The sequence below is a fragment of the Petromyzon marinus genome, assembly GCF_048934315.1.
Source record: "Petromyzon marinus isolate PM22_M1 ecotype Great Lakes invasive population chromosome 68 unlocalized genomic scaffold, UKy_Petmar_22M1.pri1.0 chr68_unloc.1, whole genome shotgun sequence".
NCBI lineage: Eukaryota > Metazoa > Chordata > Hyperoartia > Petromyzontiformes > Petromyzontidae > Petromyzon > Petromyzon marinus.
The window spans coordinates 2,407,271-2,429,356 of NW_027422597.1; the positions used below are offsets into that span (position 1 = coordinate 2,407,271).

General features: G+C 55.8%; 1 protein-coding gene across 3 annotated transcripts in view; it reads left to right on the forward strand.

Moving 5' to 3' along the window:
- Positions 1-22,086, forward strand: part of LOC116958031 (uncharacterized) — a 42,129-nt gene that overhangs the window by 5,894 nt on the left and 14,149 nt on the right. For 2 of the 3 annotated variants that reach the window (XM_076058137.1, XM_076058138.1), the window contains exons 3-5: positions 730-2,353; positions 11,995-12,247; positions 17,083-17,161. In XM_076058137.1, the coding sequence (XP_075914252.1) occupies positions 730-2,353; positions 11,995-12,247; positions 17,083-17,161 (1,956 nt within the window). Of the gene's footprint in view, positions 1-729; positions 2,354-11,994; positions 12,248-17,082; positions 17,162-20,699; positions 20,754-22,086 lie in introns of those variants that run through there. The other variant, XM_076058139.1, reaches the window with a different exon arrangement.

The following is a 22,086-nucleotide window of genomic DNA, read 5'->3' on the forward strand; positions in this document are numbered from 1 at the left end:
GCTTCATAGGCGCTGCTACTCGCTACTAACAGCACTTGAACCAAACAGGCTGTTGCAAGCTACACGGGGGATCTTTGTCTTTATAGCGAGTGGGTGGGCGAGTGGGTGGGTGTATGGGTGAGTGGGTGAGTGGGTGGGTGAGTGAGTGAGTGTGGGGTGAGTGAGTGGGTGGGTGGGTGAGTGAGTGGGTGGGTGAGTGGGCGAGTGAGTGAGTGTATGGGTGAGTGAGTGGGTGGGTGAGTGGGTGAGTGAGTGAGTGGGTGAGTGAGTGGGTGAGTGAGTGAGTGGGTGAGTGAGTGAGTGGGTGAGTGGCTGAGTGAGTGAGTGGGTGAGTGAGTTAGTGAGTCGCTGAGTGAGTGAGTGAGTTGGTGACTGTGTGAGTGGTTGAGTGGGTGAGTGGGTGAATGGGTGAGTGAGTGAGTGGCTGAGTGAGTGAGTGAGTTGGTGAGTGTGTGAGTGAGTGAGTGGGTGAGTGAGTGAGTGGGTGAGTGGGTGAGTGAGTTAGTGGGTGAGTGAGTGGGTGAATGGGTGAGTGAGTGGGTGGGTGAGTGTGTGGGTGAGTGAGTGTGTGAGTGAGTGGGTGAGTGGCTGAGTGAGTGTGTGAGTGAGTTCGTGAGTGACTGAGTGAGTGAGGTGCTACTCGCTACTAACAGCACTTGCCCCAACAGTCTGTTAACGCTTCACGGTGGTGGGTGGGTGGTGGTGGTGACCCTTTTTTCTCTGTCTCAGAGCCTGTCCATGCCCCCTAAGTGGCGTGGTGGTGACGAGGAGTTGGTGTGGGAGGCGTTCCTTCACCAGCTGCAAGCACAGGGGTTCGGAATACCTGGCACGGAGTCTGGGATTCCGGAGTTTGAAACCCCAGGAACGGAGTGTGCAACACCGCGAGTGGTGTCTGAAACACGAGGAATGGACTGCGCTCAGACTCCCGGAATGGATTCCACTCAGACTCCCGGAATGGATTCCCAGACTCCCGGAATGGACTCCACCCAGACTCCCGGAATGGATTCCCAGACTCCTGGAATGGACTCCAATCAGACTCCCGGAATGGACTCCACCCAGACTCCCGGAATGGACTCCTCACAGACTCCCGGAATGGACTCCACTCAGACTCCCGGAATGGACTCCTCACAGACTCCCGGAATGGACTCGTCCCAGACTCCCGGAATGGACTCCACTCAGACTCCCGGAATGGACTCCTCACAGACTCCCGGAATGGATTCCCAGACTCCCGGAATTGACTCCACTCAGACTCCCAGAATGGACTCGTCCCAGACTCCCGGAATGGACTCCACTCAGACTCCCGGAATGGACTCCACTCAGACTCCCGGAATGGACTCCTCACAGACTCCCGGAATGGATTCCCAGACTCCCGGAATGGACTCCACTCAGACTCCCGGAATGGACTCGTCCCAGACTCCCGGAATGGACTCCACTCAGACTCCCGGAATGGACTCCACTCAGACCCCCGGAATGGACTCCTCACAGACTCCCGGAATGGACTCCTCCCAGACACCCGGAATGGACTCCACCCAGACTCCCGGAATGGACTCCCCCCAGACCCCCGGAATGGACTCCTCACAGACACCCGGAGTAGACTGCACTCAGACTCCCGGAATGGATTCCCAGACTCCCGGAATGGACTCCACCCAGACTCCCGGAATGGATTCCCAGACTCCCGGAATGGACTCCTCACAGACACCCGGAGTGGACTGCACTCAGACTCCCGGAATGGATTCCCAGACTCCCGGAATGGACTCCACCCAGACCCCCAAAACGGACTCCCCCCAGACCCCCGGAATGGACTCCCCCCAGACTCCCGGAATGGATTCCCAGACTCCCGGAATGGATTCCCAGACTCCCGGAATGGACTCCTCACAGACTCCTGGAATGGACTCCACTCAGACTCCCGGAATGGACTCCACCCAGACACCCGGAGTGGACTCCACTCAGACTCCCGGAATGGACTCCTCACAGACCCCCGGAATGGACTCCCCCCAGACACCCGGCACGGACTCTCTGACGTCGGCGAATGGGAGCAGAGCGGCCGAGGTGGAGTCTGAGGCGCTCGGACCGGAGTCTCGCCCGTTGGCAACGCTTGGAGACGAGACCGGAGCGGATTCGCCCGATGCCGGATCGGAGCCGTGCCCTGGGGGTTCACGAGCGTCCCCCGTGGGGGTGAAACCACCCGGAGCGGCGGGGAAATCCGTTCCGGGTTTCCCTGTGGCGGGGGCAGCAGCCGGAGGCGAGGGCGGCGGTGGCTGCTGCCACGTGGCCCCCGACATTGTGATCCTGCTCGATGACAACTTCTACTACCGGAGCATGCGCTATGAGGTCCTGCAGCTGGCGAGGGCTGGTGAGTGTGTTGGTGAGTGTGTGGGTGAGTGAGTGGGTGGGTGGGTGAGAGGGTGGGTGATTGTGTGGGTGAGTGCATGTGTGTGTGAGTGGGTGAGTGTGTGGGTGAGTGAGTGTGTGGGTGGGTGTGTGGGTGTGTTGGTGGGTGTGTGAGTGAGTGAGTGTGTGGGTGCGTGGGTGAGTGAGTGTGTGTGTGGGTGAGTGGGTGGGTGTGTGAGTGAGTGAGTGTGTGGGTGTGTGGGCGAGTGGGTGGGTGAGTGTGTGGGCGAGTGTGTGGGTGGGTGAGTGTGTGGGTGTGTTGGTGGGTGTGTGAGTGAGTGAGTGTGGGTGTGTGAGTGAGTGAGTGTGTGGGTGTGTAGGTGAGTGAGTGTGTGGGTGAATGTGTGGGTGAGTGGGCGAGTGTGTGGGTGAGTGTGTGGGTGAGTGTGTGGGTGAGTGTGTGGGTGAGTGAGTGGGTGAATGTGTGGGTGAGTGGGCGAGTGTGTGCGTGAGTGTGTGAGTGGGTGTGTGGGTGAGTGAGTGGGTGAGTGGGTGAGTGAGTGGGTGAGTGTGTGGGTGTCTGGCAAAACAACCCCCTACCTCCTCGCAGTACCGGACGGGCAACTCTGTCGTGGACAGTGCTGTGGGGGGAGATCCAATTTTGATCGGCTCCTCCCCTCATGGCATATGTGTCCACCACAGGGGCTAAACGGGGGCTCTGGACAGGTGCGAGGGGCTGGTAACCCCTTCACCTTCGATTAATTACCACGAAACCACGAGTTAAACTGAAATATGTAACTAATAAGCTTGTGCCGGAGGCCCCGGGGGGCCAGGCGTCTATGACGTCTCCTGGCCAAACCCCAATTGGCGGAGCCAGGAGATTGAATACCTACCTTCGGGGCTACTCCAGAAACAACGAAAAGCCACTACAGGTGGCCACGTGGAATGTTCGAACGCTCACTGCGGAGGAGAGGCTGCCACTCCTCTGTCGGGAGCTGGACCGGTACCGCCTGGATCTATGCGGCATTCAGGAGGTCCGGTGGACCGGCTCTGGCTCCTGCCACCATGAGGGGTGGACAGTCTTCTACTCGGGGCAGCAGACTGACAAGCAACAGGGTGTGGGTCTTCTTTTGAACAAAAGAATGAAGGGGGCGTGGGAGCGTGGCGGTGAGGTGTGGGAAGCTGTAAGCCCCAGGCTACTTTGGGCTCGCCTTCCCATCAACCAGAGGCGAGGAATGGTGGTCGTGGTTACTTATGCCCCCACCGAAGATGAACATCCGTGGAGGGATGCAGGCAAAGCCGATGAGTCAGATGCCTTCTATGACCTCCTGTCACAGGTGCTGGCTAAAGTGGCCCCTCGGGATAGAGTCATAATGTTGGGTGACTTCAATGCCCGAGTTGGTCAAGATACTGGCACCTGGTCTGGAGTGATTGGAGGACATGGGCCAGATCAGCTCAATAACAACGGTAGGAGGCTGCTAGATTTTTGTGCAGCCCATGGGCTTGTAATTACCAACATGCTGTTCCGGCATCGGCGCATCCACATAACATCATGGATGCATGCCGGGTCCAAGCAAGAACATCTGCTGGACTACATAGTGACGGACCAGCGGATACGAGCCCATGTCCTTGACATCAGGACCTACCGTGGAGCTGATCTGCCCTCTGACCATCGACTAGTCATCTGTAAGATGCGCCTGCCATTCTTCCACTCCGGTGGTGGGTGTACACCCAGTACCCCATTCCAACTTAAAGTGGCCTGGTCTCAGTTATCTGATGAAAGTTGCAAGCGAAAATTTCATCATCGCTTGCGGCTGGGATTGGCATCGTCCCCGACTCCTCCTGATGTCGAGGGTAAATGGGTGAGGTTTAGGACTGTGACTCATGCAGCTGCAATGGCTGCTTTAAGTACGCGGTCCAGACCTCCCCAGAGACCCTGGCTGACAGAGGAGGTGTTCAGGATGGTTGAGAAAAAGCAACAGGCCCACTGTCATCGGCTACAGAATCCCACGTCAGAGAATGAGGAGGCTTACCGCAGCCTTCGCTCGGAGGTTCGGAGAGCCGTGACGCGCTGCAGGGATGGGTGGTGGTCGCGGGTTGCTGAGGAGATGGAGTCTGCCTCAGTGGCCCGCGATCACAAATCTCTATTTAACTCCATCAAAAAAGTAACCTGCAGCGCCACACCTATTACCATCATTAGGGGAAAAAACGGTGATCCAATCTCCGACCCCCAGGAACAGGTTTGCAGATTTGCTGAGCATTTCTGTGAAGTCCTGGGGGAGGGAAAATCCCTCAGCCAGGAAAACATCTTGGCACAAAGTGAGGATGACCCTGCTGAGGTTGCGGTGCCTCAAATATTGGAAGAAGTCACCCCCTGTGAGTGGCTGGCTGAGGTGCCATCTGCTGAGGAAGTACTGAAGGCGATCCGGAGTCTGAGACCAGGAAAGGCAGTGGGAAGAGATGATCTCCCAAGCGACATGCTGAGGGAGGGTGGCGTTTGTGCACAGACTGCCCTATATGACATCATAACAACAGTCTGGACCACTGGACGGGTTCCGCAGGATTGGAAGGATGCCCTGGTGGTCCCCCTTTTTAAGAAGGGGGACCGCACAGACTGTAACAACTACAGGGGCATCTCACTCCTCAGTGTGCCGGGAAAGGTCCTGGCAAGGATTATTCAGCATCGCCTTGCCAGGCACGCTGAGAAGAGGCTTGCGGAGCCCCAATGCGGTTTCAGGAAAGGGCGGTCCTGCACAGATGCCATATTTTCTGTCCGTCTGCTACAGCAGAGGTGTAGGGAATTCCAACAAGACCTACATCTCTGCTTTATTGACCTGGTCAAGGCCTATCATACCATCAGTAGGCCTGGGCTCTGGGTCGTTCTTCGTGCTTTTGGAGTACCTGACCCTCTGCTCACGATCATTAAGGACCTTCATGATGGTGAGCGGGCCCGGGTAAAACTACGTGGCCGGGAGTCAGAGCCATTCCCTGTACACCTTGGGGTGCGACAGGGATGTCCTCTGGCTCCCACATTATTTAACATCTATTTTGACCACGTAGTTCGTGAAGCCTTCAATAGCTGTACCGGGGGAATCTCCATATGGTACAGATATAATGGGAGGCTGATCGATGCCCGGGTGCGGTCAAGGGATGGCTCCCTATTGCTCAACCACGTTATGTATGCTGATGATTTGGTAATAGCTGCTCAGTCAGAGGAGGAGTTGGAGATGCTGCTGCTGAGACTGGAGCGTGCCACTAAGAGGTGGGGCCTTACCATCAGCCCCACCAAAACTAAGCACCTGCCTGGGTATTTTGTACCATCGGATACTCCACCCCCACAACTCCCAATCGGTGATGGGGCAGTTGTGGAGAGAGTGGAGAGTTTCCCATACCTGGCCAGTGTGCTTATGACTGGCTCCAGTTTAACAGCAGAGGTCTCACTCCGAATCAGTCGAGCGGCAATATCTTTTCATCTGTTGCGTAACGCTGTGTGGAAGCTACCTGGTCTGTCGCTCCGCACTAAGCTTCAGGTCTTCTCGGCCACGGTCATTCCCTCCCTTCTCTACGCTTGCGAAACGTGGACCCCCCTAATGGAACATCTTCGCCGGTTATAAACATTTAGGCTGGCCTGCCTACGATCCATCCTGGGTTTAACCAGACTGGATTGTGTGAGGAGCTCACAAATCCTTGAAAGATCTGGGCAAGGTCCCATCGGTGAGCTCCTCCGGCGGGCAAGGCTGCGATGGCTGGGTCATGTAGCCCGCATGCCCAGCCACCGCATGCCGAAACAGCTTTTGTTCGGCCGGATTGACGGGGCTAAGCGGGCGCGGCACGGGCTAGAGAAGAGATGGAGTGATGTGGTACAGGAGGACGTGGAGCTGAGTGGACTTGCCGATGACTGGTACCAGCGCTGTCAAGATCGGCCTCTGTGGAGGAGGCTCGTGAAGGATGCTACTGGGCAGTTGGAGGTAGTCGCCCTCCAACAACAACGGAGGGCGGAGGAGCGACGCTCAGAACAACGAGCGGAGCGCCGGGTGGCTAAAGCACAGCAGGTTGGCACGGTAGGGGGCAGAGGTGGTGCATCAGCCAGTCATCTCAGTCAGTCGACCCGTGGCACCTGGGTCTGCCCCGTGACCTCCTGCCAGCGGGCGTTCGACACTTCACGTGGCCTCAGGGTGCACATAGCCTGGCACAAGCGTCGTGGTGACGTCACCGCCACTTAGTGGCGAATGGCGGTTGTTGTTGAGTGTGTGGGTGAGTTTGTGAGTGGGTGTGTGGGTGAGTGGGTGAGTGTGTGGGCGAGTGTGTGGGCGAGTGTGTGCGCGAGTGTGTGGGCGAGTGTGTGGGTGAGTGGGTGAGTGGGCGAGTGTGTGGGCGAGTGTGTGGTCGAGTGTGTGGGTGAGTGTGTGGGTGGATAAATTAATGAGTGGGTGAGTGAATGAGTGAGTGGGTGAGTGAATCAGTGGGTGAGTGAATGAGTGGGTGAGTGGGTGAGTGAATCAGTGGGTGAGTGAATGAGTGGGTGAGTGAATGAGTGAGTGGGTGAGTGAATCAGTGGGTGAGTGAATCAGGTGGTGAGTGAATGAGTGGGTGAGTGAATTATTGGGTGAGTGAGTGAATGAGTGAGTGGGTGAGTGAATGAGTGGGTGAGTGAGTCAATGGGTGAGTGGGTGAGTGAATGGGTGAGTGGGTGAGTGAATGAGTAAGTGGGTGAGTGAATGAGTGAGTGAATGGGTGAGTGGGTGAGTGGGTGAATGAATGGGTGAGTGGGTGAGTGATTGGGTGAGTGAGTGGGTGAGTGAATGAGTGGGTGAGTGAATGAGTGGGTGAGTGAGTGGGTGAGTGAGTGAGTGAATGGGTGAGTGGGTGAGTGAATGAGTGAGTGGGTGAGTGAATCAGTGGGTGAGTGAGTGAATGGGTGAGTGGGTGAGTGAATGAGTGAGTGGGTGAGTGAATGAGTGGGTGAGTGCATGAGTGGGTGAGTGGGTGGGTGAGTGGGTGGGTGAGTGGATGTTTGAGTGGATGGTTGAGTGGATGGGTGAGTGCCTGGGTGAGTGTGTGGGTGAGTGTTTGGGTGGGTGAATTAATGAGTGAGTGGGTGAGTGAATGGGTAAGTGGATGAGTGAATGAGTGAGTGAATGAGTGGGTGAGTGCATGAGTGGGTGAGTGAATGGGTGAGTGTGTAAGTGGATGGTTTGAGTGGATGGGTGCGTGCCTGGGTGGGTGGCTGGGTGAGTGAGTGGGTGAGTGGGTGGCTGGGTGAGTGAGTGAATGAGTAAGTGGGTGGATGCGTGACGTCAAGCAAATACACTGATGCCATGCTGTGATGCAGTGACGTAATACCCACGTCATGTGACTTTCTTAACACCTTGCTTACCCGTGGATGCTCAACATATCCAGGCCGTGTTTGGTGCCTTGGTGAAGGGATAATAAACCATTTTAACACGTAGGCTTTTGCGACCAACATCATCCGCGATGTGGATTTTTCCCTGGGTTAGATCGTGTAAATATAAACGTGTCGTTAAACCCGCCAACCACCCGACACAGTCTCAATGGGTAAGGTTTGTCACGTAAATAGAACGCGTGGTCTGTTGGAGAGCAAATCTGTGGAGAGCAAATCGGTGCTGCTAGGTGCTGTGGTGAGCAATGCCAAGGAGGGTGGGTGGGGAGGCGGATTCCATTCTCCTGTTCCCCTATTGGCTCTCGTAGCCACCACAGCAGCCAATGGGGGCTCTAGATTGGGTATGAGGGGCTCATAACCCCTCCACCTTGAATCCAGTTACCACAAAACCACGTGATCAATATCTAGCTAAGCTTGTGCCGGAGACCCCGGGGGGGGGGGGGGGGGCGGGGGGGGGGGGGGTGGGGGCAGACGTCTGTGACGTTTTCCCTGGCCAAACCCCATTTGGCGGAGCCAGGAGACTGAATCCTTACCCTCGGGGTTCCTACAGAAATGGCAAAAAAAATCACTGCGAGTTGCCACTTGGAATGTCCGAATGATCATTGTCGCGAGCTGGACCGCTACCGCTTGGATCTCTGCGATATTCAGGAGGTCCGGTGGACCGGCTCTGGCTTCTGCCACCATGAGGGGTGGACAGTCCTCTACTCGGGGCAGGAGACTGCCAAACAACAGGGAGCGGCTCTTCTTCTGAACAGAAGAATGAAGGGGGTGAGGGAGCGTGGCAGTGAGGTGTGGGAAGCTGTAAGCCCCAGGCTACTCTGGGCTCGCCTTCCCATCAGCCAGGGGCGAGGAGTGGTGGTCGTGGTTACTTACGCCCCCACCGAAGACGAACATCAGCGGAGGGATGCAGGCAAGGCCGATGAGTCAGATGCTTTCTATGACCTCCTGTAACAGGTGCTAGCTAAAGTGTCCCCTCGGGATGGAGTCATCATGTTGGGTGACTTCAATGCCCGAGTGGGTCATGATGCTGGCACCTGGTCTAGAGTGGATGAAAGGCATGGGCCAGATCAGCTCAATCACAACGGTAGGAGGCTGCTAAACTTTTGTGCCACATATGGGCTTGTAATTACCAACACGCTGTTCTGGCATCGGCGCATCCACACAACATCATGGATGCACGCCGGGTCCAAGCAAGAACATCTGCTGGACTACGTAGTGACGGACCAGCGGATGCGAGCCCATGTCCTTGACACCAGGACCTACCGTGGAGCTGATCTGCCCACTGACTAACGACTAGTCATCTGTAAGATGCGCCTGCCATTCTTCCACTCCGGTGGTGGGTGTACACCCAGGACCCCATTCCAACCTAAAGTGGCCTGGTCTCAGTTATCTGATGAAAGTTGCAAGCGAGAATTTAATCATCGCTTGCGGCTGGGATTGGCATCGTCCCCCACTCCTCCTGATGTCGAGGGTAAATGGGTGAGGTTTAGGACTGTGGCTCATGCAGCTGCAATGGCTGCTTTAGGTACGCGGTCCAGACCTTCCCAGAGACCCTGGCTGACAGAGGAGGTGTTCAGGATGGTTGAGAAAAAGCGACAGGCCCACTCTCACCATCTACAGCATCCCACGTCAGAGAATGAGGAGGCTTACCGCAGCCTTCGCTTGGAGGTTCGGAGAGCCATGAGGCGCTGCAAGGATGGGTGGTGGTCGCGGGTTGCTGAGGAGATGGAATCTGCCTCAGTAGCCTGCGATCACAAATAACTTTTTAACTCCATCAAAAAAGTTACTTGCAGCGCCACACCTATCACCATCATTAGAGGAAAGAACGGTGATCCGATCTCCGACCCCCAGGAACAGGTTTGCAGATTTCCTGAGTATTTCTGTGAGATCCTGGGGGAGGGGAAATCCCTCAGCCTGGAAAACATCGACGAGGCAATGTGAGGATGACCCTGCTGAGGCTGCGGTGCCTCAAATATTGGAAGTAGACATCACCCGCTGTGAGTGTCTGGCTGGAATGCCATCTGTTGAGGAAGTACTGAAGGCGATCCAGAGTCTGAGACCAGGAAAGGCACCTTGCAGAGATGATCTCCCATAGCGAAATGCTGAGGGAGGGTGGCGTCTGTGCGCAGACTGCCCTACATGACATCATAACAACAGTCTGGACCACAGGACGGATTTCCGCAGTATTGGAAGTATGCCCTGGTGGTCCCCCTTTTTAAGAAGGGGGACCGCACAGACTGTAACAACTACAGGGGCATCTCACTCCTCAGTGTGCCGGGAAAGGTCCTGGCAAGGATTATTCAACATCGCCTTGCCAGGCACCATGCTGAGGAGAGGCTTGCGGAGCCCCAATGCGGTTTCAGGAAAGGGCGGTCCTTAAAGGGCACATAGCCTGGCTCAGCCATCCTCCCACCCACACACCCACTCACCCACCAACTCATCCTCCCACCCACACACCCACCAACTCATCCTCCCACCCACACACCCACACACCCACCAACTCATCCTCCCACCCACACACCCACACACCCACCAACTCATCCTCCCACCCACACACCCACACACCCACCAACTCATCCTCCCACCCACACACCCACACACCCACCAATCATCCTCCCACCCACACACCCACACACCCACTCACCCACCAACTCACCCAGGCAGACACTCACCCATCCTCCCACCCACACACCCACTCACCCACCAACTCATCCACCCACCTGCTCACCCATCCACCAACTCACCCACCCACTCACCCACACACCCACTCACCCACCAACTCACCCACCCACCTGCTCACCCATCCTCCCACCAACTCACCCACCCACACACCCACTCACCCACCAACTCACCCACCCACCTGCTCATTCATCCACTAACTCACCCCCTCCCCCACCAACTCACCCACCCACCTGTTCACCCATCCACCAACTCACCCACCAACTCACCCAGGCAGACACTCACCCATCCTCCCACCCACACACCCACTCACCCACCAACTCACCCACCCACCTGCTCATTCATCCACTAACTCACCTACCCACTCACCCGTCCACCAACCCACCTGCTCACTCATCCACCAACTGACCCACTCACCCAGGCACCCACCAACTCACCCACCCACCTGTTCACCCATCCACCAACTCACCCACCCACTTACCCAGGCGCACACTCACCCATACTTCCACACACACCTATCCACTCACCCGTCCACCAACTTACTCAGTCACTCACACACCAACCCACCCATGCACCCACTGACCAACCCACTCACCCACCAACTCACTCACGCACCTGCTCACCCATCCACCAACCCACCCACCAACTCACCCACCCACCTGCTCGCCCATCCACCAACCCACCGACCAACTCACCCACCCACCTGCTCACCCGTCCACCAACCCACCCACCAACTCACCCACCCACCTGCTCACCCGTCCACCAACTCACCTACCCACTCACCCGTGCACCAACCCACCCACCAACTCACCCACCCACCCACTCACCCGTCCACCAACCCACCCACCAACTCACCCACCCACCCGCTCACCCGTCCACCAACCCACCCACCAACTCACCCACCCACCTGCTCACCCGTCCACCAGCTCACTCAGCCACTCACCAACTCACCCACCCACCAACTCACCCACCTACCCACTCACCCGTCCACCAACCCACCCACCAACTCACCCACCCACCAACTCACTCACCTACCCACTCACCCGTCCACCAACCCACCCACCAACTCACCCACCCACCCGCTCACCCGTCCGCCAACCCACTCACCAACCAACTCACCCACCCACTCACCAACCAACTCACCCACCAACTCACCAACCAACTCACCCACCAACTCACCAACCAACTCACCCACCCACTCACCAACCAACTCACCCACCAACCCACCCACCAACTCACCCACCCACCCGCTCACCCGTCCACCAACCCACCCACCAACTCACCCACCCACCTGCTCACCCGTCCACCAGCTCACTCAGCCACTCACCAACTCACCCACCCACCAACTCACCCACCTACCCACTCACCCGTCCACCAACCCACCCACCAACTCACCCACCCACCCGCTCACCCATCCACCAACCCACCCACCAACTCACCCACCCACCTGCTCACCCGTCCACCAACTCACCCACCCACTCACCAACCCACTCACCAACCAACTCACCCACCCACTCACCAACCAACTCACCCGCCCACTCACCCCCTCCCCCCCCCTCTCCCCCCCCTCCCCCGCGCGTCAGCGTCTGCCGGCTTCTGCCATGTCCACGTTCCGTGCCCCCCGCCGCTGTGCCTGGAGAGGAACGGTCGGCGTCCCAACCCGGTGCCCAGCGGCGTCATCGCGGCCATGGCCTCCCGCATGGAGCCCCCCACCGCCTCGCCACCCCCCCTCACCGGCGGGGGGGGAGGGGGGGAGAAGCGGGGGGCGACCCCCCACGGCTGGGAGGGACGGAGCCACGTGGTGCGGTCGCCGGGCAAGCGAGGGGAGGGGGAGATGTGAGCTGTGTGTGTGTGTGTCTGTGTGTGTGTATGTGTGTGTATGTGTGTGTGTGTCTCTGTGTGTGTGTGTATGTGTGTGTGTGTCTCTGTGTGTGTGTCTCTGTGTGTGTGTATGTGTGTGTCTCTGTGTGTGTCTCTGTGTGTGTCTCTGTGTGTGTATCTGTGTGTGTGTCTGTGTGTGTGTGTGTCTGTGTGTGTGTGTGTGTGTCTGTGTGTGTGTGTGTGTCTCTGTGTGTGTCTCTGTGTGTGTGTATGTGTGTGTATGTGTGTGTGTGTCTCTGTGTGTGTGTGAGTGTGTGTGTGTGTCTGTGTGTGTGTCTGTGTGTGTGTCTCTGTGTGTGTGTATCTGTGTGTGTATGTGTGTGTCTGTGTGTGTGTCTCTGTGTGTGTCTCTGTGTGTGTGTCTGTGTGTGTGTATGTGTGTGTATGTGTGTGTGTGTCTCTGTGTGTGTCTGTGTGTGTGTGTCTCTGTGTGTGTGTGTGTGTCTCTGTGTGTGTGTCTCTGTGTGTGTGTATGTGTGTGTGTGTCTCTGTGTGTCTCTGTGTGTGTGTGAGTGTGTGTGTGTGTGTCTGTGTGTGTATCTGTGTGTGTGTCTGTGTGTGTGTCTGTGTGTGTCTCTGTGTGTGTCTCTGTGTCTCTGTGTGTGTCTTTGTGTGTGTGTGTATGTGTGTGTGTGTGTCTGTGTGTGTGTGTGAGTGTGTGTGTGTGTGTCTGTGTGTGTATCTGTGTGTGTGTCTGTGTGTATGTCTGTGTGTGTCTCTGTGTGTGTCTCTGTGTCTCTGTGTGTGTCTGTGTGTGTGTCTGTGTGTGTGTCTGTGTGTGTGTTTCTGTGTGTGTCTCTGTGTGTGTGTGTCTCTGTGTGTGTCTCTGTGTGTGTCTGTGTGTGTGTGTCTCTGTGTCTGTGTGTCTCTGTGTATATGTCTCTGTGTGTGTGTCTCTGTGTGTGTCTCTGTGTGTCTCTGTGTGTGTCTCTGGGGGCCAGGCGTCTATGACGTCTCCTGGCCAAACCCCAATTGGCGGAGCCAGGAGATTGAATACCTACCCTCGGGGCTACTCCAGAAACAACGAAAAGCCACTACGGGTGGCCACGTGGAATGTTCGAACGCTCACTGCAGAGGAGAGGCTGCCACTCCTCTGTCGGGAGCTGGACCGGTACCGCCTGGATCTATGCGGCATTCAGGAGGTCCGGTGGACCGGCTCTGGCTCCTGCCACCTTGAGGGGTGGACAGTCCTCTACTCGGGGCAGCAGACTGCCAAACAACAGGGTGTGGCTCTTCTTTTGAACAAAAGAATGAAGGGGGCGTGGGAGCGTGGTGGTGAGGTGTGGGAAGCTGTAAGTCCCAGGCTACTTTGGGCTCGCCTTCCCATCAACCGGAGGTGAGGAATGGTGGTCGTGGTTACTTATGCCCCCACCGAAGATGAACATCCGTGGAGGGATGCAGGCAAAGCCGATGATTCAGATGCCTTCTATGACCTCCTGTCACAGGTGCTGGCTAAAGTGGCCCCTCGGGGTAGAGTCATCATGTTGGGTGACTTCAATGCCCGAGTTGGTCATGATACTGGCACCTGGTCTGGAGTGATTGGAGGGCATGGGCCAGATCAGCTCAATAACAACGGTAGGAGGCTGCTAGATTTTTGTGCAGCCCATGGGCTTGTAATTACCAACACGATGTTCCGGCATCGGAGCATCCACACAACATCATGGATGCATGCCGGGTCCAAGCGAGAACATCTGCTGGACTACATAGTGATGGACCAGCGGATGCGAGCCCATGTCCTTGACACCAGGACCTACCGTGGAGCTGATCTGCCCTCTGACCATCGACTAGTCATCTGTAAGATGCGCCTGCCATTCTTCCACTCCGGTGGTGGGTGTACACCCAGGACCCCATTCCAACCTAAAGTGGCCTGGTCTCAGTTATCTCATGAAAGTTGCAAGCGAGAATTTCATCATCGCTTGCGGCTGGGATTGGCATCGTTCCCAACTCCGCCTGATGTCGAGAGTAAATGGGCGAGGTTTAGGACTGTGACTCATGCAGCTGCAATGGCTGCTTTGGATACGCGGTCCAGACCTCCCTAGAGACCCTGGCTGACAGATGAGGTGTTCAGGATGGTTGAGAAAAAACGACAGGCCCACTGTCATCGGCTACAGAATCGCACGTCAGAGAATGAGGAGGCTTACCGCAGCCTTCGCTCGGAGGTTCGGAGAGCCGTGAGGCGCTGCAAGGATGGGTGATGGTTGCGGGTTGCTGAGGAGATGGAGTCTGCCTCAGTAGCCCGTGATCACAAATCTCTATTTAACTCCATCAATAAAGTAATCTGCAGCACCACACCTATTACCATCATTACGGGAAAAAACGGTGATCCAATCTCTGACCACCAAGGAACAGGTTTGCAGATTTGCTGAGCATTTCTGTGAGGTCCTGGGGGAGGGAAAATCCCTCAGCCAGGAAAACAACGTGGCACAAAGTGAGGATGACCCTGCTGAGGGTGCGGTGCCTCAAATATTGGAATAAGTCACCCCCTGTGAGTGGCCGGCTGGGGTACCATCTGTTGAGGAAGTACTGAAGGCAATCCGGAGTCTGAGACCAGGAAAGGCAGCGGGCAGAGATGATCTCCCAAGCGAAATGCTGAGGGAGGGCGGCATTTGTGCACAGACTGCCCTATATGACATCATAACAACAGTCTGGACCACTGGACGGGTTCCGCAGGATTGGAAGGATGCCCTGGTGATCCCTTTTTTTAAGAAGGGGGACCGCACAGACTGTAACAACTACACGGGCATCTCACTCCTCAGTGTGCCGGGAAAGGTCCTGGAAAGGATTATTCAACATCGCCTTGCCATGCACGCTGAGGAGAGGCTTGCGGAGCCCCAATGCGTTTTCAGGAAAGGGCGGTCCTGCACAGATGCCATATTTTCTGTCCGTCTGCTACAGCAGAGGTGTAGGGAATTCCAACAAGACCTACATCTCTGCTTTATTGACCTGATCAAGGCCTATGATACCATCAGTAGGCCTGGGCTCTGGGTTGTTCTTTGTGCTTTTGGACTACCTGACCCACTGCTCAAAATCATTAAGGACCTTCATGATGGTGAGCGGGCCCGGATAAAACTACGTGGCCGGGAGTCAGAGCCATTCCCTGTTAACCTTGGGGTGCGACAGGGATGTCCTCTGGCTCCCACATTATTTAACATCTATTTTGACCACGTAGTTCGTGACGCCTTCAATAGCTGTACTGGGGGAATCTCCATATGGTACAGATATAATGGGAGGCTGATCGACGCCCGGGTGCGGTCAAGGGATGGCTCCCACGTTATGTATGCTGATGATTTGGTTATAGCTGCTCATTCAGAGGAGGAGTTGGAGACGCTGTTGCTGAGACTGGAGCGTGCCACTAAGAGGTGGGGCCTTACCATCAGCCCCACCAAAACTAAGCACCTGCCTGGGTATTTTGTACCATCGGACACTCCACCCCCACAACTCCCAATCGGTGATGGGGCAGTTGTGGAGAGAGTGGAGAGTTTCCCATACCTGGGCAGTATGCTTATGACCGGCTCCAGTTTAACAGCAGAGGTCTCACTCCGAATCAGTCGAGCGGCAATATCTTTTCATCGGTTGCATAACGCTGTGTGGAAGCTACCTGGTCTGTCGCTCCGCACTAAGCTTCAGGTCTTCTCGGCCACGGTCATTCCCTCCCTTCTCTACGCTTGCGAAACGTGGACCCCCCTAATGGAACATCTTCGCCGGTTAGAAACATTTAGGCTGGCCTGCCTACGATCCATCCTGGGTTTAACCAGACTGGATTGTGTGAGGAGCTCACAAATCCTTGAAAGATCTGGGCAAGGTCCCATCAGTGAGCTCCTCCGGCGGGCAAGGCTGCGTTGGCTGGGTCATGTAGCCCGCATGCCCAGCCACCGCATGCCGAAACAGCTTTTGTTCGGCCGGATCGAGGGGGCTTAGCGGGCGTGGCATGGGCTAGAGAAGAGATGGAGTGACGTGGTACAGGAGGACGTGGAGCTGAGTGGACTTGCCGATTACTGGTACCAGCGGTGTCAAGATCGGCCTCTGTGGAGGAGGCTCATGAAGGACGCTACTGGGCAGTTGGAGGTAGTCGCCCTCCAACAACAATGGAGGGCGGAGGAGCGACACTCACAACAACGAGCGGAGCGCCGGGTGGCTAAAGCACAGCAGGTTGGCACAGTAGGGGGCACAGGTGGTGCATCAGCCAGTCATCTCAGTCAGTCGACCCGTGGCACCTGGGTCTGCCCCGTGACCTGCCAGCGGGCGTTCGACACTTCACGTGGCCTCAGGGTGCACATAGCCTCGCACAAGCGTCGTGGTGACGTCACCGCCACTTAGTGGCGAATGGCGGTTGTTGTTGTGTCTCTGTGTGTGTCTCTGCTTGAGTCTCTGTGTGTGTCTCTGTGTGTGTCTCTGTGTGTCTCTGTGTGTGCCTCTGTCTGTGTCTCTGTGTGTGTCTCTGTGTGTGTCTCTGTGTGTGTCTCTGTGTGAGTCTCTGTGTGTGTCTCTGTGTGTGTCTCTGTGTGTCTCTGTGTGTGTCTCTGTGTGTGTCTCTGTGTGTGTCTCTGTGTGAGTCTCTGTGTGTGTCTCTGTGTGAGTCTCTGTGTGTGTCTCTGTGTGTCTCTGTGTGTGTCTCTGTGTGTCTCTGTGTATGTCTCTGTGTGTGTCTCTGTGTGTGTCTCTGTGTGAGTCTCCGTGTGTCTCTGTGTGTGTCTCTCTGTCTCGCTGTGTCTCTCTCTCTGTCACCGAGGTTCACAATGGCCGTGTTTCTAGCACACTCACACGCTCTATCACTCCGCGTGTCTGCACAGAGATGCCATTTGTCAGATGATCGAAGACGCTCTGAATCACCCCGAACAACCAGCTCAGGAGCCAGACCCAGAGGCAAAGGTGGGCGAGTGAGTGGTGGAGTGGGTGGGTGAGTGGGTGTTAGAGTGGGAGGGTGGATAAGTGTGTGAGTGGGTGGATGAGTGGGTGAGTGTGTGGTGAGTTTGTGAGTGTGTGGTGAGTTAGTGAGTGGATGAGTGGGTGAGTGTGTGGTGAGTTAGTGAGTGTGTGGTGAGTTAGTGAGTGGATGAGTGGGTGAGCGTGTGGGTGAGCGTGTGGTGAGTTAGTGAGTGGATGTGTGGGTGAGCGTGTGGGTGAGTGTGTGATTGATTGGGAGGGTGAGTGGGTGGATGTGTGGGTGAGCGTGTGGATGTGTGGGTGAGCGTGTGGATGAGTGTGTGGTGAGTGGGTAAGTGTGTGGGTGGGTGACCGTGTGGGTGAGTGTGTGATTGATTGGGAGGGTGAGTGGGTGGATGAGTTAGTGAGTGTGTGGTGAGTTAATGAGTGGATGTGTGGGTGAGCGTGTGGGTGAGCGTGTGGGTGAGTGTGTGATTGATTGGGAGGGTGAGTGGATGGATGTGTGGGTGGATGAGTGGGTGAGTGAGTGTGTGGTGAGTTAGTGTGTGGATGTGTGGGTGAGCGTGCGGTGAGTTAGTGAGTGTGTGGTGAGTTAGTGAGTGGATGAGTGGGTGAGCGTGTGGGTGAGTTAGTGAGTGTGTGGTGAGTTAGTGAGTGGATGAGTGGGTGAGCGTGTGGGTGAGTTAGTGAGTGTGTGGTGAGTTAGTGAGTGGATGAGTGGGTGAGCGTGTGGATGAGTGAGTGAGCGTGTGGTGAGTTTGTGAGTGGATGTATGGGTGAGCGTGTGGGTGAGTGTGTGATTGATTGGGAAAGTGAGTGGGTGGATCAGTGGGTGAGCGTGTGGATGAGTGGGTGAGCGTGTGGTGAGTTAGTGAGTGTGTGGTGAGTTAGTGAGTGGATGAGTGGGTGAGCGTGTGGGTGAGCGTGTGGGTGCGTGTGTGATTGATTGGGAGGGTGAGTGGATGGATGTGTGGGTGGATGAGTGGGTGAGCGTGTGGATGAGTGGGTGAGCATGTGGATGAGTGGGTGAGTGTGTGGTGAGTTAGTGAGTGGATGTATGGGTGAGCGTGTGGGTGAGTGTTTGATTGATTGGGAAAGTGAGTGGGTGGATGAGTGGGTGAGCGTGTGGATGAGTGGGTGAGCGTGTGGTGAGTTAGTGAGTGTGTGGTGAGTTAGTGAGTGGATGTGTGGGTGAGTGTGTGGTGAGTTAGTGAGTGTGTGGTGAGTTAGTGAGTGTGTGGTGAGTTAGTGAGTGGATGTGTGGGTGAGCGTGTGGGTGAGCGTGTGGGTGAGTGTGTGATTGATTGGGAGGGTGAGTGGATGGATGTGTGGGTGGATGAGTGGGTGAGCGTGTGGGTGAGTGTGTAATTGATTGGGAGGGTGAGTGTGTGGATGTGTGGGTGGATGAGTGGATGAGTGTGTGGTGTGTTAGTGAGCGAGTGGTGAGTTAGTGAGCGTGTGGATGAGTGTGTGAGTGGGTGTGTGGATGAGTGTTTAAGTGAGTGGGTGAGTGGTTGTTGAGTGGGTGAGTGAGTGGTGAGTGAGTGTGTGAGTGGTTGGTGAGTGGGTGGTGGGTGAGTGAGTGTGTGAGTGGTTGGTGAGTGGGTGGTGAGTGAGTGAGTGGGTGGTGAGTGGTGAGTGAGTGGTGAGTGAGTGGTGAGTGAGTGAGTGAGTGGTGAGTGAGTGAGTGGTGAGTGGTTGGTGAGTGGGTGGTGAGTGAGTGAGTGGTTGGTGAGTGGGTGGTGAGTGAGTGAGTGGGTGGTGAGTGGTGAGTGAGTGAGTGAGTGGTGAGTGAGTGAGTGAGTGGTGAGTAAGTGAGTGGTGAGTGGTCAGTGAGTGCGTGAGTGGTTGGTGAGTGAGTGGTGAGTGAGTGGGTGTGTGGTGAGTGAGTGAGTGGTGAGTGGTTGGTGAGTGGTGAGTGAGTGGTGAGTAAGTGGTGAGTAGTGTATCTCTCTCGCTAGGCCCAGGCGCGTGCTCTCTGCTGGGTGAGTGAGTGGTGAGTGGTTGGTGAGTGAGTGGTGAGTGAGTGGTGAGTGAGTGGTGAGTGAGTTGTGAGTGGGTGAGTAAGTGGTGAGTGAGTGGTGAGTGAGTGAGTGGTGAGTGAGTGAGTGAGTGGTGAGTGGTGAGTGAGTGGTTGGTGAGTGAGTGGTGAGTGAGTGGTGAGTGGTGAGTGAGTGGGTGAGTAAGTGGTGAGTGAGTGAGTGGTGAGTGAGTGAGTGAGTGGGTAAGTGGTGAGTGAGTGGGTGAGTGAGTGGTGAGTGAGTGGTTGGTGAGTGGTGAGTGAGTGGTTGGTGAGTGGGTGAGTGAGGAGTGAGTGGGCGAGTGAGTGGGCGAGTGAGTGGGTGAGTGAGGAGTGAGTGGGCGAGTGAGTGGGTGAGTGAGGAGTGAGAGGGCGAGTGAGTGGTGAGTGAGTGGTGAGTGAGTGGGTGAGTGGGTGGGTGAATGAGTGGGTGAGTGAGTGGTGAGTGCGTGAGTGAGTGGTGAGTGAGTGGTGAGTGAGTGGGTGAGTGAGTGAGTGGGTGGGTGAATGAGTGGGTGAGTGAGTGGTGAGTGAGTGGTGAGTTGGTGTGGGAGTGGTGAGTGAGTGAATGAATGGTGAGTGAGTGAGTGAGTGGTGAGTGAGTGGTGAGTAAGTGGTGAGCGGTGTATCTCTCTCGCTAGGCCCAGGCACGTGCTCTCTTCCTGGTGAGTGAGTGAGTGGTGAGTGAGTGGTGAGTAAGTGGTGAGTGAGTGAATGAGTGGTGAGTGAGTGAGTGGTGAGTGAGTAAGTGGTGAGTGAGTGGTGAGTGAGTAAGTGGTGAGTAAGTGGTGAGTGAGTAAGTGGTGAGTGAGTAAGTGGTGAGTAAGTGGTGAGTACGTGGTGAGTAAGTGGTGAGTGAGTGGCGAGTAGTGTATCTCTCTCTCTAGACCCAGGCATGTGCTCTCTGCTGGGTGAGTGAGTGAGTGAGTGGTGAGTGAGTGAGTGAGTGTGTGAGTGGTTGGTGAGTGAGTGAGTGAGTGGTGAGTGAGTGAGTGGTGAGTGAGTGAGTGGTGGGTGAGTGAGTGAGTGGTGACTAAGTGGTGAGTGAATGAGTGGTGAGTGAGTGAGTGAGTGGTGAGTGAGTGAGTAGTGAGTGAGTGAGTAAGTGGTGAGTGAGTGGTGAGTGAGTGAGTGGGTGAGTAAGTGGTGAGTGAGTGAGTGGTGAGTGAGTGAGTGAGTGGTGAGTAAGTGGTGAGAGAGTGAATGGTGAGTGGTGAGTGAGTGAGTAAGTGGTTAGTGAGTAAGTGGTAAGTGAGTGTGTGAGTGGTTGGTGAGTAAGTGGTGAGTGAGTGGTGAGTAGTGTCTCTCTCTCTCTAGGCCCAGGCACGTACTCTCTGCTGGGTGAGTGAGTGAGTGGTGAGTGAGTGAGTGGTGAGTAAGTGGTGAGTGAGTGAGTGAGTGGTGAGTGAGTGAGTGGTGAGTGAGTGAGTAAGTGGTGAGTGAGTGAGTATGTGGTGAGTAAGTGGTGAGTAAGTGGTGAGTAGTGTATCTCTCTCTCTCTAGGCCCAGGCACGTGCTGTCTGCTGGGTGAGTAAGTGGTGAGTGAGTGGTGAGTGAGTGGTGAGTGAGTGATTGAGTGGTGAGTGAGTGAGTGAGTGTGTGAGTGGTTGGTGAGTGAGTGAGTAAGTGGTGAGTGAGTGAGTGATTGGTGAGTGAGTGAGTAAGTGGTGAGTAAGTGGTGAGTAGTGTCTCTCTCTCGCTAGGCCCAGGCACGTGCTCTCTGCTGGGTGAGTGAGTGAGTTAGTGGTGTGTGAGTGGTTGGTGAGTGAGTGATTAAGTGGTGAGTAAGTGGTGAGTGAGTGGTGAGTAAGTGGTGAGTGGTGTATCTCTCTAGGCCCAGGCACGTGCTCTCTGCTGGGTGAGTGAGTGAGTGAGTGGTGAGTGGGTGTGTGAGTGGTTGGTGAGTGAGTGAGTAGGTGGTGAGTGAGTGGTGAGTGAGTGAGTGAGTGGTGAGTAAGTGGTGAGTGGTGAGTAAGTGGTGAGTGGTGAGTAAGTGGTGAGTGGTGTATCTCTCTAGGCCCAGGCACGTGCTCTCTGCTGGGTGAGTGAGTGAGTGGGTGGTGAGTGAGTGAGTGAGTGGTGAGTAAGTGGTGAGTGGTGAGTAGTGAGTGAGTGGTGACTGAGTGAGTGAGTGAGTGGTGAGTAAGTGGTGAGTGGTGTATCTCTCTAGGCCCAGGCACGTGCTCTCTGCTGGGTGAGTGAGTGAGTGAGTGGTGAGTGAGTGGTGAGTGAGTGAGTGAGTGGTGAGTGAGTGTGTGAGTGAGTGAGTGAGTGGTGAGTGAGTGAGTGGTGAGTGAGTGTGTGAGTGGTGAGTGAGTGGTGAGTAAGTGGTGAGTGGTGTATCTCTCTAGGCCCAGGCACGTGCTCTCTGCTGGGTGAGTGAGTGAGTAATTGGTGAGTGAGTGGTGAGTGTGTGAGTGGTTGGTGAGTGAGTGGTTGGTGAGTAAGTGGTGAGTAAGTGGTGAGTGAGTGGTGAGTGGTGTATCTCTCTCTCGCTAGGCCCAGGCACGTGCTCTCTGCTGGCTGAGTGTGTGAGTGAGTGGTGAATGAGTGGTGAGTGGTGTATCTCTCTAGGCCCAGGCACGTGCTCTCTGCTGGGTGAGTGAGTGAGTGGTGTGTGAGTGGTTGGTGAGTGAGTGAGTAAGTGGTGAGTGAGTGGTGAGTGGTGAGTGTCTCTCTCTCTAGGCCCAGGCACGTGCTCTCTGCTGGGTGAGTGAGTGGTGAGTAAGTGGTGAGTGGTGAGTGAGTGGTGAGTGTCTCTCTCTCTAGGCCCAGGCACGTGCTCTCTGCTGGCTGAGTGAGTGAGTGAGTGGTGTGTGAGTGGTTGGTGAGTGAGTGAGTAAGTGGTGAGTGAGTGGTGAGTGGTGAGTGTCTCTCTCTCTAGGCCCAG